The 15,597-nt window shown below is 42.8% G+C and overlaps 1 protein-coding gene across 2 annotated transcripts; it reads right to left on the reverse strand.

The window, feature by feature from the left end:
• Nucleotides 1–3,189: 3,189 nt before the first annotated feature.
• ezh2 (enhancer of zeste 2 polycomb repressive complex 2 subunit) lies at nucleotides 3,190–14,840 on the reverse strand. Of its 2 annotated transcripts, none has more exons than XM_087171304.1 (19): nucleotides 13,835–14,840; nucleotides 9,582–9,711; nucleotides 9,099–9,245; nucleotides 8,882–9,001; nucleotides 8,444–8,564; nucleotides 8,117–8,296; nucleotides 7,909–8,014; nucleotides 7,088–7,251; nucleotides 6,816–6,913; nucleotides 6,234–6,471; nucleotides 5,679–5,845; nucleotides 5,412–5,547; nucleotides 5,180–5,305; nucleotides 4,915–5,093; nucleotides 4,703–4,798; nucleotides 4,231–4,312; nucleotides 3,905–3,985; nucleotides 3,728–3,812; nucleotides 3,190–3,554 (listed from the first exon to the last, which is right to left on the reverse strand). In XM_087171304.1, exons 2-19 carry the CDS (start codon nucleotides 9,696–9,698, stop codon nucleotides 3,494–3,496), a joined length of 2,304 nt encoding a protein of 767 aa, XP_087027430.1. In that variant the 5' UTR covers nucleotides 9,699–9,711; nucleotides 13,835–14,840; the 3' UTR covers nucleotides 3,190–3,493. The 2 variants fall into 2 exon arrangements, with proteins under 2 accessions (XP_087027430.1, XP_023252649.1); XM_023396881.2 differs by having other exon boundaries at nucleotides 9,117–9,245; nucleotides 13,835–14,839.
• Between the last annotated feature and the right edge of the window lie 757 nt (nucleotides 14,841–15,597).

The raw sequence follows: 15,597 nt of genomic DNA on the forward strand, positions 1-15,597 counted from the left end.
CCCCCCCCCCCCCCCCCCCCCCCCGAAGTCTTTCGTCCATCGACCACAGACGACAACGCAACAGCACGAGACGTCCCTCTGTTTGTAATAAATTACAGGTGGAGAGCGAAGAAGGCGGAGAGGAAGAGGAACGTCTCCTCAGGAGGAAGATGAGGGCCGAAGAAATTACAAAAACAAAAACAAAAACAAAAAAAAGAGGCTGGTATTGCTTCAAGTCGGTCAGACACCAGGCGGAGAGTCTGTGGCATCTTTGCAAGCACCAGAGTTCACATCAGAGAAGATACAAGAGTCAAAGTGTGATTGTTGGTACGTTATTAAAAGGCTTATTTCACAAGAGGAATGCTCCGAACACGAGTAAGGTAACATCAAACTGATTGGACATCACGTGGAGGAGGCAGTACAGTAATCTGAGTCAGAGAGAGGATCCTCTGGTGGGGGGGGGGGGTTGAAACGTCATCATGCAGAAAGTTAAGAGTGGTCACCGTTAATCAGCTGATCTACAGACAGGAAGTGGCGGGCGATCGGGTTAAGGACTCAAGGCACAGCAGAGAGCGGGAAATAACAGCTTCAACATCAACAAACACCTTTTTTTTTTTTAAGAGAAAAGTTTTCCCATCACGCCTTCACTGTGCTCGACTCGAGTCAGGTCCAGGTACCTGAGCAGGTGTTCACCTCAGGGCTCAAACAATTAGTCAGTTAATCAATATTTCACCAATTAAAAAATTAATTAATCATTAGTTTTTATAAAGAAATGTTTCCAGCTTCTCCGTTAGAGATCACTGTAAACTAGACAAAACTAAATATCTGAAGATCATGTTATTGATTATCAATCACCTCAACAATCTACAGATTAGCTGCAGCTCTACTTCACCTGTTCTGCCTATAAACTGTATTTAACGTTTCATTAAATCTGAATTAATATCGTTAGGAGAGGGTGACAAAGACACAAAGAACCATTTTATATCGCGATAAATTAAAATTAGTAACGAATTTAAGCTTGAGGAGTTAATTTTAAACTTTGTTCCTGAGCTTTCGACCAAATAAACAGAAAAATTAACAGTTTTGGAGATTAATTAAGAGATAAATCATTCAACATTTGCTGTTTCTGGCTTCTCAAACATGAGATTTGAAGACGTCTCCTCAGGCTCTCAGACCTGTGACGGGCGTTTTCCACTTTTTGTTTTTTGGACACTTCATAGCTCAAACAACAAGTCAGTGATTTTATAAAGTAGATGAACTGGAGAGTTTCAGCTGCATCAGACGAAAACTCAAATGACTGAACAACAACCTGATCTGAGGCAGAGCTGCAGGGAAAAACCTGGACCGGAGGACGAGTGGAGCACAGAGCTGCTGAGGAAAACAGGAACTACAAACAGACGAGAGGAGAGACAGCAGAGCGTCAGACATGAATGAAAACCTTCATCGGTATCAGTCTGGGTTTGGTAGAAAGCACCGCCGCTCAGATATTCAGGAAACTTCAACCACGACCAGAAGCGAAGGTTCACCTGTCTGTCTGTTGAGCTTCCTGTTGTGGTGGAGGTTTCTGAAGCGTTAGCACCTGAAGCAGCGTCACAAAGCAGGAGTCAGGTCCAGATCCAGGAAAATAAAGCAAACGCAGACTGTTGTTTTCAGGAGGTGGGATTTACAGGATTCTCAGTTTGTTTCCCCTCTCACTGTTCACCACCGTCACTTCTCGGCTTTTATCACATTGTTTTTCGTTGTTTCTTCCTTTGTCACATTTTAAAATAAATCAGTAAAAGCTTTAAAAAAAAAAAAAAAAAATCATCCTGCCTGAAAATAAGTTTAGATTTTAAATTGGAGAAATTGCTTTTGTAAATGACAAGAAGTGGAAGATTTGTGTCGGAGACCAGAGACCGGATCTGATGCCATGATATATATATATGATATATATATTTCTTTTTTTAACATGAAGCTGCAACAACCAAGTGACAGAAAACAAACAAGCAACTGTTTCAATTAACAATTAATTATATATATAATTATCAGGCAGAAATGCCAAAAACATCGTCTGGTTTCAGTTTCTTCACTGTGACGTTTTCCTGTTTTTCTCTGTTTCACATCACTGAACTGAATCTCTGGGTTTCAGGCAGCTGATCGGACCAAACAGAACTCTGGGAAAATATGATGGGGATTATTAATTAATTAATTAATTAATTAACTATTTTCTGACCCTTTATGGGCCAAAGGATGAAACGATCAACCAAGAAAATTATTAAATTGATTAAAAAAATAGTTGCAGGCGTCATCTAAAGCCACAGTTTGATTTTGTTTGATTATATAAAGTTTCTAAAATATATGTATATTGTTCTCACTTAGCTTTTACACAAAATCAAACAGTTGTGCAACAAGTGATTATTTAAATTAATGATTAACCTGCAGATCGATTCTCGCTCGTCTTAGTAGGAAAAGAGTGAAAAATGCTCCTTTAGACTTCCTGTAATAACTCAGGAAGCCACTTGGGGGCAGCAGAAACACTGATGTGGTGAACTTACTAACAAGCAGTTGTTAATTTCCACATCCAGCAGTTACACAGCAACAATATCCTTCATGTGGCGTCGTGTTTGTGTGACCTGATGAATCTAAGTCCAATATTCCATCTCTTATCTCTGTTTGGTCTCCACCAGCTGCTGAGGGAAACATCTGGCTCGTTAGCTGCTAAATGCTAAAGAAAATTAGTGATAATAGCTGCTTCAGCGTTTTGTACATTCAACCGTCCAAAACCTAGAGATTCCAGTTTCCTGTCACATCAGAAAAACAGAAAATCCAGCGATTTAAATGATTTTAAATTGTTGCAGAGTGATTGATCGTTTCCGCTCGAATCTAATCAGAAAACATCACGTGTTAAAGTGTTAACGCTCCTCGGTCGGATCTGGTGTGACGCTGCTTTGTGGACGCCCTCCTGTTTGACAGACAGACAGTGATGTGGCGCTCTGGTTCAGTTCACACTGTATATATATATATATATATAAAAAAAAAAAAAAGGACACACACCTGACCCACAGGTGGCCGCACACGGGCGCGGTACAAACAGAGTGCAGTCAGCTGTGTGAAAGCGGCTGGTGGAGGATTTTGGTCCCTGAAGCTTGAATTGAAAAGCCAGTTTTACAGACACACTGTGGAACACGTAATGTACAGAAATCTTAAAAAAACGACAGACGAGTCAGTTCGTAGGTGATCGGCACCTTCAGCTGAGGGAAGATTTATGGAGCCGAAACTCCCGGCCCGACAGAAGTGGAAGATTTGTTGACAGGAAAAAAAAAAAAAAAAAAATCACACGAAGAAAAATGAGAAACAGATATGAAAAGTGTTTTAAAAAAAACAGCAACAAAATTCTGCTTCAAATATTCCCAGTTTTCCTGAAGCTTTCTAGCATTTTGACAAGTCGTCTGGATTTCCTGAAGTGAAGGTGTGTTTGTTTGTGATTGTGTGTAAGGCCTTTGTGTCGCTGATCCACAGGAGGTAGAAGTCAGAATCAGGCGATCTCCATCTCCCGCTCGATCCCAACGTACTTCAGAGCGTCAGCCTGGCTGTACCTGAGACACGGACAGAGGTGTGTTCGTTAGCTTTGAATCTGACAATCTGACAGCTGCTTTTCTACTCTTAAGATTGTTTATATGGAAGAGATCAAGAGAATATTCGACAGATTGATGAAGGCGTGAACGTTTCCCCGAGGTCGTCCACGACCTTCTCGCTCTTTGTCACTGACCTGTAGTCGAAGAAGAGCTCCTCTCCAGTCTGGATGGCTCTCTTGGCAAAGATCCCTATCCTGTGATCCCCGTTCACCATCATCACTACAGACAGCACAGACAGGTGAGTGAGCACAGAGACACTTGTGTCGTGAACCTCGCCATCATCATCATCATCATCATCCTCATCTTCTTACCTTTTGCATAGCAGTTAGGATTGACAGAGTGGTTGGCAAAGCGGATCTTGTTGCCTTTCCTCGTGGCATCAACAACAAAGTCTGAGGAGAAAAGAGAAAAACCCTGAACACCTGGAGGGAAACCGACACACGCTCGCTCTGATTTTATCTGTCACTCAGCTCCCTGCTTCTTTTAAAGCAGCAAATTATCACCTTTGAAGCTGTAGAAGTCTTTCAGACTCTTTAGATTCAGATTTTTTAATACAGATATCAGACATTTATCTATTCTGTAGACACCTTGAACCTGTGTGTGTGTGTGTGTGTGTGTGTGTGTGTGTGTGTGTTACCGTTGTTGAGGTTGAAGAGGAAGCTGCACATGTATTTGTCGTAGACCTTGCCTCTGCGGTCTGCTTCATCCTGAGAGATAATCTGCCAAGACAGACGTCACAAGTTATTTATCGTATTTAAAATTGCTTCATCAGACTTGATTAGATTTCCTCTCTATTATACCTTCTTCTATTATTCTACTTACACTTTGTTTGCAAAACTCTGTACTTTAATACACTTAAAGAGTTTTCCAGCCAAACAGAATCCATCTAAACAATCTTAATTTTGTTCTTTCGAAAGTAAAGAAAAGCAGCTGAAATGTCGGATTTGTTTTTTTTTAATCAAATAGAATCTAAATTTTGCAGCTGTACAGTTTAATTTGAGATAATGAATCTAAAACTTTTCCGTTGGCAGCAGGTCGTCAGATGTCTGTAACAAACTCTCCACCTTTAACCCCGGACAGTCGACAGCACAGAAACAGTGAGGTCTTACCTCTCCACAGTACTCAGAGATGAACTCGTTCTTCTGGACCGGCTCTTTGATGAAGATCCCCCATCCTGCCACGTCTGACGGAGCCAGCAGCAGGTGCTGAGAGACGGAGGGAGGGGAAACGTAGTGTTTGAGCTAAAGGTCTGTTCTGGATATTTTGCTCCTGAACGTGCAGATGTTTGTGTTTAGTAAAAAGTCAGATGAAAGAGCGTCACCTTCTTGGCTCCTCTCTGGATGGAGCAGTTCTTGCAGGACACGTTCTTGCTGTCCCAGTGTTCTGCAGCGCCGCAGGTCAGGCACAGGTCGGGGTCACACTCCCTCACTGCCAGGTAGCAGGGGCACTGCTTGGTGTTACACTGGGCTTTGCACCGACAACCCGGGAAACGGTTCTGACCTGCGTCCATGAAGCAGAAACATTAGACACCGAGAAGAAAATGTTCAACAACTCTGCGATAAAAAGATGAGTGTTTGCGTTCTTACACTCTGAGCTGCACTGGCAGAACTTTTCACAGAAGTTTTGAGCGGTGATGCAGGGGCAGGAGGAGTCACATGGCTGCCGTGGGTGGTCACATGGCTGGTAGTTATACACGTGATTGGACGAACCATCTGTGAGAGGATGGAAGAGACACGGAGGTCAAATTGGGTTTGTTTTCAAATCAGTTACCGGGTCAACACTGAGTTCCCCGCTTTCACAGACTGAGTGACCTCTGACCTTTCTTCAGCTGGATCTTCCTGCAGTGAGTGGCCCACAGTCTGTGTTTCCTCTTCTTCTTTCTAGGCGGCGTGTCCTCGTCTTCAGCGGGAGCCCGAGCGATGATGCTGGACTCCTTCACCCTGAACTCGTAAACCTGCAGGACGCCGTGGCAACAAAGTTAAGACTGTGTGTGTGTGTGTGTGTGTGTGTGTGTGTCTGTCGTCATTACAACCTAAAACTACCTGTAGGCAAAGACAACAGTGTAAACTACAACTGACGCCTCACCTGTCTGCAGGTCTTGGTGCCGATGAGCCGAGCGATGGCGCAGTAGTTGTCGTAGTACGTCCCGATGAGAACCCTGAACAGAGAGGCTTCGGCTCCGCTCCACTCCACCGCTTCAGCCTCGCCGGTCAGCTTCATCTTCACTGGAGTCTGACACCGTGAGTTACCCTCTGTGCACACGCAACATAATCATTTAGTGTGTTTCCACTGCAGGAACTCAGGAACTAAAGGAAGTCTCTGACATGAGGATTCAGGTTGAGGTTTGCAGGGACTGAGAAACACCTCTTTCATGAAAGACAAGTTCTCTCGTATCGAATTCAAGACGAGGGTCTGAGATTTCTTCTTCTCATTCAACTTTTTAAAAAGAAAGTCTGGGTTTGTTGTCGAGATGGAAACAGAACGTCTGTTGCTTCCTCTTGTGTGAAAACTACATTTCAAACGCTGCAGTTGCTTCTTCAACTTTCTTTGGTCTAACTTACCTTTTCAAAACTAAATTAACACCTTTAAAGACCCAGTGAAAAACTGATCCTACTATAATGAGTGAGAGAGAGATTGTACCCGAGCTGCTGGTGTTCTCGTCCTTCTTGTCTTCGTCGTCTTTGTCGTTGTCCCTCTCGTCTTCTTTGCTGCCCTCGCGGTCGCTGTCTGTGTCTTTGGTTTCCGAGGAAACGGTGGGGGTGCTGGGCCGGCTGTTGCTGTTCGGCAGTCGTCCGCGGCGACGGCCCACCGTGCGTTTGGAGGGCGTCTTGGCCCGCTCGGCGACCACACCCGCAGGATATTCCCTCACCATCCCATCCTGAGAAACCACACAATAACAACAGTGTCAGTGCCGCTGATACATTGATTACAGCTGCAACTCATGATTATTTTCACTATTATTTCATCTGCAGATTATTTTTTGAATAATAAATGAATAGTTTTTTCTATTAAGTGACAGAAAATTGTGAAAATTGTCTGTTATAACGTCTTCAAAAGTCTTATATTGTCTGAGCAACTGTTCATACTCCAAAGATATTCAGGTTTCTGTCACGTGTGACGAGGAAAAGCCTCAAAATCTCACATTTAAGAAGCCAGTCAGTCAGACGTCATATTTTTCTAACTACCACTGCTGTGATATTAAATGAATGCTTCGTGACTCACCTGCACCAGGTACATGTGGCAGTCGATGCCGCAGGGTTTACTCTCCACCAGGTTCTCCAAGTTCTTGCGCTTGTAGGTGTTTGGAGTTGCATGGAAAGCTAAAAAAAAGGATGAGACATTAGACGCATGAGATGTGTAGATATGAGGCCTTCGTTTTGTTGTGGCTGCACCGACAATCCGCCGTTTTCTCTCCCGATATGATATACCAGTCCAGCACATCAGATCAGTGCTTCCTTACTTTTTAAACTCAAACTTTAAATGTTTGTACTAACGGTGGAGGAAGCAGTCGTATTTGAAGCAGCGTCTGCAGAACAGAGTGTGGAAGGAGTGCAGGCTCTGTTCGCGCTGCACAGAGCGAGCGTTGGGGCCGTCGATGTTCGGTGTGCACTCGGGTGGCAGCGCGCCGGGAAGCTGCTGCTCCGTCAGCTCCTTGTACCTGAAACACACACACACACACACACAAAGAAAGAATCAAAGCTGAGACAAACCTCACTGGGAGACACATGCACTTCTACAGATGTGGAAAGAGAATAATTCATCCTGTCAAACAAGCCCATCATCGTCCTCCTGGTCTATACTTAGAGAATTGGGACACATCACATTTATATAAAGGGAGTAAACAAGACTCACTTCCATGTGAAGAGGAAACACCTGCTCTCTCCTAACAATGGAGTCACACTTAGAAGAATCAGTGTTTTGTAAACAACAATTTTTAGGACAAAAACATCTGCAAATCATGTTGCTGATCAGACGTCTGTGTGCGGACATCTTCCTTTGAAATAAGGAGAAATTTCCACCACAAGACTCCTCACGACATATTTGTTTATTCAGATTTAATGTGTGTAAGTTATTTCTCCTTCAGATTGAAAGAAAAATAAGACGTGAATATAAAGAAAATACAGCCTATAGAACATAATTACAATAACTTAATGTACCAGTCTGGCGCTAATTCATAGTATTTGTTCTGCAGAAAGTTAAAAAAAAACTCTGTTTGGCTGCTGCTCCTGATTGGCCGTTGTATTATTAATATTATTATTATTATTATTGTTGACTTTATTCATATATATTCTGATACAAACAAAAACCCACTAACTTCTCTTTGAGCTCCTCGGTGGAGCCCTTGTCGGGGAACATGGAGGAGATGGCTTCGAAAATCTTGTCGGAGGGAAACTTCTTGGTGCTGTCATTGCTGGTTCGGCCTTGAGACGACACACAGGGCACAAAAACAACCACGGGGTCGGCGTCAGTCACCCAGGTTTATAGCTTCACTGCTTTCTACAAATGTCGGCAGACGGACTCACTCTCGCTGTTCATGAGCCCGTCCTTGTGGGGGTCCTCCGGGTGCTCCTTGCCGTCACACAGCTCCATCTTGTCGACCTTGAAGTCCTGCTCTTCCTCCTCGTCGTCGTCCTCGTTGTCGCTGTACTGTGACAGAGCGTTGACCAACTCCACGAAGATCTCGTCGTTGATGAAGCCGCACTCTGCGCCAACACAAGATGTGAATCAAACGTCTTCATAGAACCACCACCACAAAACCGTTTAGTTCATTAAACCATCTACAAATTTACGATCCAATGAGAAGTTCTCGTCGACAGGTGTTGTTTACCCCGGCGTCCACTGTCCCTCACCTCTGTCTCCGTGGACTTTGCCGTCGTAGTTCTTAATGAGCTCCTCTATGAACGTGCCATCCTGGTCCAGGATCTCGTCTCCCATGTAAGGGATGTTATGGAGCACCGTCTCGTCCTCCACCTGATGCCGAAAATCAACAAAACAAACGTTAAACACAGCTGGAGTGAAAACCGTCCCAACCAAACTAGACACAAAAATACTATAAATTACATTCTACACCATGTTTTCCACGACACAGTGAGGCACTCACAACTTTGCACTTCTGTTAAATGCTGTTATAAGTCTGATTTTATCATTTTATTTTACAGTTTTTCAATGTTTTTCATTTTACATCAATGTTTTTAACTTGTTTTTATGTTCGTTTTATGTCTTTTCATGTGAAATAAAGTTTATTACTATTATAATAACACTTGCAGCTATTACAAGTTGATACGCACCATGAAGTTCTGCTGCAGCGGAGACCACGAGTACATGACCGGGACCGAGGCCACGGCGTTGAGTGTCTTCAGGGGGATGACCTGCCTGGGGAACTCAGAGAAACCGCTGTCCACCGTACACTGTACAGAACAACAGGCAAGAGTAAGAACACTTCCTCTACACCTTCACAGACACCTTTTTCTTTTCTTTTCTTTCTTTTCTTTTTTTTTTTTTTACATCGTTTAATCCGCTGACCTCTCGGGTGCCTCTTAAGGAGCTGACAGACGTCATGATGTGAACAGGCTGGATTCGCCTGGTCTTCCACTCCTGGTTGAGAATGTCAGTCCGCTCCATGATTTTCTGCCGATTGGTGTTGAACATGCTCTGTAAGAGTTAAAAATAAGTTTAAATCAACTGTAAAGAATAAAAGAAAGAGACGTATCAGGATCAGACAACTGCCAGAAAGCACCAAAATCTGACGGGACGCTGCTGAGGTCGTTCACCTCCAACAACAACAACAATCATTAGGAAGTAACTTCTGAAACACTGATTGACAAAGATGCTCAAAACAAATCAAAACAATCATACGTAACAGTATTTTGGCTGGTGAGAACTTACTATTGTTGTTTCTATCATTCTATTATCGTTGAATGATGTAGATGGGCGTTGACTTCCCGAAATATCTGCAGTGTGTGTGCGAAGGTCTGTGCGTGGACTAACCTTGACCTCGTCGGCCCGTCTGAAGCGTTTGAGCTGCCGGAGCCTCATGTACTCAGACTTCACCCTTCTCTTCCAGCAGGCAGGACCTTTCTCCGACCGCTTCCCTGTGAGCACCATGATCAACCTGCAGCTAAACAGAAGAAGAAGAAGAAGAAGGTTTTTACACAATGAATGCATCCACGTATTTTCACTCTTTGCCAGGACTTATCGTTTTTAGCCCACACTGTGAGGCTGACACATAAAGAAACCAATTCCATGACCGCCTGAGGTTCTGCTTCTGATTCACTCTAGCCTCTCATATAGTCAATGCTAAAATATTTGAGACTTTTGCATTGATAATCATCTTCCACTTGTAGATACAAGCCAGTTTTCTCCCTAAGGACAAGCCAAACTTCAGAAGCCTGGCATGTCATTAGACAGAAGTTATTGTGTTTTTGGAGGATACGTCTACAATCCTCAAAGACACTTTTATCTTGCTGGTACGATCGATAAAGTGTTTGCTGCACAGTAATAGATTTTTAACATGTTTCACAAAGAGCACCAGCCTGGAGTTAAATATCTAGACGGTGGATTTGTACAGCACAACACCAAAGACAAAATGCTGTATCAGAATATATTAAATATATTTCTGTTTTGCATCAAATAAGAAAAAAGCAAAGAAATTAGGATGTAATCTCAAACTGCCATCTTCCTTTGGTTTAAAAGAGTACACGAGAACAGAACGGTGGTTTATACAGCATCTGTGACTGCGACATAATAAACCATGCGTAAGTAATTAGATGAGGCACAAACTGGCTCCTGATACCACCACACAGATCACAATTCTGAAGAGGAAAAATTACCTCATAAACTGTGTAAATTAACATCTCTTGAATCTTTTGGACAGTGTGCAAGATCTTTTTCTTGTCATTTCGTAAAATCATTCTGGTTGAATTTGGACTTAAATTTCATAAGTACATATGTCTACACAGCAGTTTGGTGTCCCCAGATCACCTTATAAAAAGATCAAGTCCAATAATCAGACTTAACTGCCACTTTGTTTTCTCTTTGAAATGCAGAGAAAGAAGGGCTGTAATTCAGATGTCTGAGAGTAGGCTGGCTTAAAGAGACACAGGAACAACATATAAAAACAACTTGTATTCAGTTCCCACTTTTGTTCAAATGCTGACTTTGGAGATGGTTTAAATGCAGGTGACGGGATTTTCCTGACCCTTTTGCCAAGTCTGCTGTTCACTTGGGGAAGTTGAGCAGGAAGTGTTCACTCTTATGTTCTTTCATGACTCTTTGTGTAAACTGCAACAGTTGTTTTGTCCATGTGTAGCTACAAGATCCATCTGTCACCCCGGTAGTCAGCGTGAGTCGCTGCCTCCCAGCTTGGCCAGTCTGACTCAAATCTCACACTTTCGATTAGACATGTCAGACAGCTGTCATGGAGACATGCTGGTAAGCTATTTGTCACATTGTGACGTGTAGAGATTTGGACTGATACAACACATTTTGCCATATTTAATCCTCCAAGCACCAACTGAATTAAGATTACAAGCAGCTAAATGTGCAACTGAGAATACAGAGTTTCAGTATATCCTCATCCGCCAATAAGATCTTACAGGGATATACCTATTAATATATAGGCTACTCTCATTATAACCACCTCAGTAGCACCACAAACAACAGCCTCCAAAATGACCATAAAGTTGAATCACCCATCTAAAAAAAGTCAATGAAAGTGAATGACAACTTTCATGAAGGTAGAATTTACTAAAGTAACCTTGGTGTACTTTAAACTGCCACCTGAGTGTATGTATATGAATCTCCTTCTCAACATGTGGCTGGTTTAACATGACTTGACTGTGATATGTGAGAAAATCTTCCCTTAAGTGACCAACATGTTACAGTAAAGCTGACATCAATGTGTTAAGTGTCAATCATCTCTTTTCATTCGATAATGGACCGTCTCTCACATGTCATCAGTGGTGGAAGAAGTACTCTGATCTTTTACTTATGTGAAAGTATTAATAAGACGGTGTAGAAATACTCATGCATTTAAAAGTACCAAAAGTAAAATTACTCATTGGGAAGAATCGCCTATTAGCCCATTTCAGAATCTCATATCTTGCCGACCCTCTCCGATCATGCCTCTCCCTGCAGGAGCCTGATGGGTGGAGTTTGGTCATCAGGAGGATTCAGCTCACCTGGACTGGCTGCACTATATAAGCTGGTGGCAGTCAGCCAGTCTGTCTGTCTCAGTTTCCACCCTGTTTGTTTTTTAAAAATATTTTTACTTATAACTCATGTGTCATCTTCCCTCCTTTGTCCAGCCTCGAGCCGTGTTGTGACAAATTGGAGGCTCGTCCGGGATGAAGTAGTTTGGTATGATGAAGCTTATTCTCTGTGGTCATTTGACCTAGTTTGGTTTGTATTGTGCTACCCCCTGTGGCAATGGGGATTCACCAATTAGTATGTAGGCATTTGGTGCTTTGGTGTGGTTTCATCTTGTTTTCCTTGTTAAAATTAATCTGGGAAGCAGTGTTTTTTGTTTAGTTTTTTTTTCTTTTGGGGGGAGAGCATTATTTTAGTCGTTCTTGTCTCTGTTTTGGTTGAAACGTGTTATTCCGTTGTGCATTGTGTTGGTTTAAGGTGTCCGTTTGGTTACATGAGTTTTTCTTCATTAGTTTTTGGTGCAGTGACAGTGGGCAGAGCTATATGCTCGGGATCACATCCATGGCTTCCTGGGGGTAACTGTATAGTTGGGACTTTCTGGACCCACTGGTTTTCAGTGAATAAGTACTTTTGTATTAGGTTTGTTTAATGATGGGGGCTGGTTACCTTCCCAGTTTGTTGTCATGTGGTCAGGGATTGGGCCTTGACACAGACACTTTCCGGATGCATTGTCTTTGGTGTTGTGGAGTCAGGGAGTTGACCTTGACAGACACACACAATTGTCTAGTGCACTGTCCTACATGGTTCTGGTCTCCCTTTCTAGTCTTAAAGATGCTTCCTATGGTACCAAGGTTGCAGATGCTTGAAGGTGGACAGGCTGGAGGAACCTGCAGTATGGATGAGGTTTCTGGCAGGGATTGGTGGGATGTGTACTTTTGGTATTTGACATGGATTTCAACCTCTTTGTTCAACAGGGAAGAGAAACAAAATAACTTTCGGTGTGGAATGAAGCTTTTAAATGTAACTTGCCAACATTGTTTTCCCAGTTTCGGGGTGCGTGGCAGAACCACTCTTATGATGGGGGAGTGTGACGACCCTCTCTGATCAAGCCTCTCCCTGCAGGAGCCTGATGGGTGGAGTTCAGCTATCAGGAGGCTTCAGCTCACCTGGACTGGCTGCACTATATACACTGGTGGCAGTCAGCCAGTCTGTTCACTGGTTTCCACCCTGTTTTGTTTTGCCTTTAGACTGATTTCCCTTTTTAGGTCTGTGAAATAAACTTATTTTTAGTAATAACTCAGGTGTGGTCTTCCCTCCTTTGTCCAGCCTTGAGCTGGGTTATGACAATATATACATTTAGCGCTGCCACAAGTAATCAATTACTTGTCAACTATTTTGATTATCAAATACTTGTTTTTGGTAATTTTTCAATCAAAACTGCAAAACATTTGCTGGTTCACGTTTCTCAATTGTGAGGATTTGGTGCTTTTCTCTGTTGAATATCTTTGTAAAATGAATAGGTTTTGGACTCTACAGTTCATTACTTGAGTAAATGTTCAGTTACTTTCCAACACTGTCTTGTGTATAATACTATACACTACAACTATACACTGCAGGCAACAACATGTACAGCAACGTCCAGAAATAGCTTAATTTGGGTTGGCGATGCCTGGGTGAGCTAGCTACAAAATAACAAGCAAGCCTAAAGCTACCGATAGCTTGCCGATGTCGTGCCAACTTTGTGTAGCCCTCCCCCCCCTCCACCCCCTCCAAAAAAAAAAAAAAAAAAGGTTTCCCCTCGCAAACAAACCATTTCACCATGGTCCAAAATATAGGGGAATGTGGCTCATCCACAAGTCTTAGTTTACACTTTGTCATAAACGTTTTCCTCCCTGTAACTGCGCTATAAAAAAGTTGGGGAATCAATTCTGACAGGCATACAAAATTTGGCACGAAATCCCGGCGAGCTAGCTAACAGTTGGTTAGTTAACAAAGATTGAGGCATCCACAAAGCATCAAGAACAAACCCGGGCCATTTGAATCGCAACAAAAGCGCTGGAAATAAAGATAGCGACACTGACAGCTGCCCTTACCTGCACAGGAGGGTCAGTCCTCATTCAATGGAGTTATTCGGGATCGATATGACAAACACGGGCAAAGTCGTCCTTTGTGTTCGGGATTAGCTGGCTCCGTGTTCCGGCTAGCTGTAACGTTAGCTCGTCGGCTAGTTAGCAGTTAGCTCAGGAAGAGGGAGCGATTCACTTTGCGCGACACCGGCTTTACGTACCCAGAGTCGGCAACCAGAAGAATATGCCGTCCCCCCCACTTTAGGTCTGGCTTTAGCAGTTAAGAAGGCGCGTTTGTGGATGGGAATCACACAGTTTAATTTCACCCTGCCTGTCAATTTTGAAACAATTTCAATGTTTCCGCCTCGGCGCTGCTACGGTTCAAACTGCTCACCGTCTCACACTCACCGCCCACTACGGCTGCAGCAGATTCAAGAGGCGCCAAACGTTTGGGCCAATCACAGGAGCCGACGTTAGGTTTTCTCAGTGTCGTGGAACGCGATTCGTCGTGTTGTTGGAAGGCGCTAGCCAATGAGACTTAGGGCTGCGGTGGGGGCCCTGTAACGGGGACATGTGGATAGGTTCCCTTTGTTCTCTCATCTGTCAACGAAATAAAAATAAAAACACTAAACAGTTTGTTTGACAGAGGCATTTTTAACGTCCCTACTTGATCTTTCGTTTGCCACCAGTGTCGGTTAAGCATGTCAGTTGTCACATTAGTGTCGTTGAGCTAAAAAAAAGGTTGCGCCGACTGAAATCAAGTCAAAAAATCTATTTATATCCTGCTGTTTTTAATTTATTTTACGGGAAAATGGAGGCACATTGTCTCATTTCTTGTCTTCTGATCGTGTGTTAATAAACCCGTCACCTCGACAGCGTCTCAAACAGCCGCAGCCTCCTCCACCTGCCCCTGCTCTGCTGACAGCTCAGGTGGGGGCACGAGCGGAGGTGACAGCTCTTGACCTCGCGCTCGGCGGCTCCGATGTTATGGCGGGAAATGTTAAACAGCGTCAGTTTATTAAGAAAACACGCACGAAGACTGTGAACCAAGCGAGTTTGTCAAATGAGTACGATTCTCTGTCCACAGACAGCAAGGGCAAGGGTCGGCGAGTTTATTTAGCCCCGCCCCCTCTACACAGCGATTGGCTGGCAGTTAGACGGGGTCTTCATGCTGCGTTCCTTACCCACGGAAATAGAAGTTACAGTGAAGGTACATTTATGAGTTATGTTCAACAACAACAAAACAGATTTGTGGTTAGATTTAGCATGTTTTCCTCAAACAAAAACTTTATTATTATTTAGCAGGAAAATTTGGTTTACAGACAGATATTAAAAATACAGGTCACAGCAATAAACAGATCAGTCAACAGTCAATGGATACCAACAATCAACTATCAAGGACATAAAAAAATTAAATACAAACATTGTTATTCGTATTATTATAATTATTCTCATTATTATTTCCCAGTACCCTTTTAACACATCATATAGTATGGAATATTAAAAAGATCAAATAGTAAGAAACACATACACCTTCTAAACGTGAAAATATCAAGAATAAAAACATAAGCATTACCACTAACCTGTATATAAAAATGTAAAAAGAAAAAAGTAAATTCTATTGCTGTGTCAAAAATTCTTAAAATTACACATAATCCTTTTCATCCACAGAAAACTTTATGAATATGTAAATAATGTGCATTTCAAAAGTTAATTATGTATATACAGTATGTAAACATTTTAAACTGACATTTAAGCTGAGCACAGAGAAACTTTCCCCCCTCAGCAGA

The sequence above is a fragment of the Seriola lalandi genome, unplaced genomic scaffold (genome assembly GCF_002814215.2).
Source record: "Seriola lalandi dorsalis isolate HSWRI2012SDOR001 ecotype SW California unplaced genomic scaffold, Sedor1 jcf7180002054984, whole genome shotgun sequence".
In the NCBI taxonomy this organism is placed as follows: Eukaryota; Metazoa; Chordata; class Actinopteri; order Carangiformes; family Carangidae; genus Seriola; species Seriola lalandi.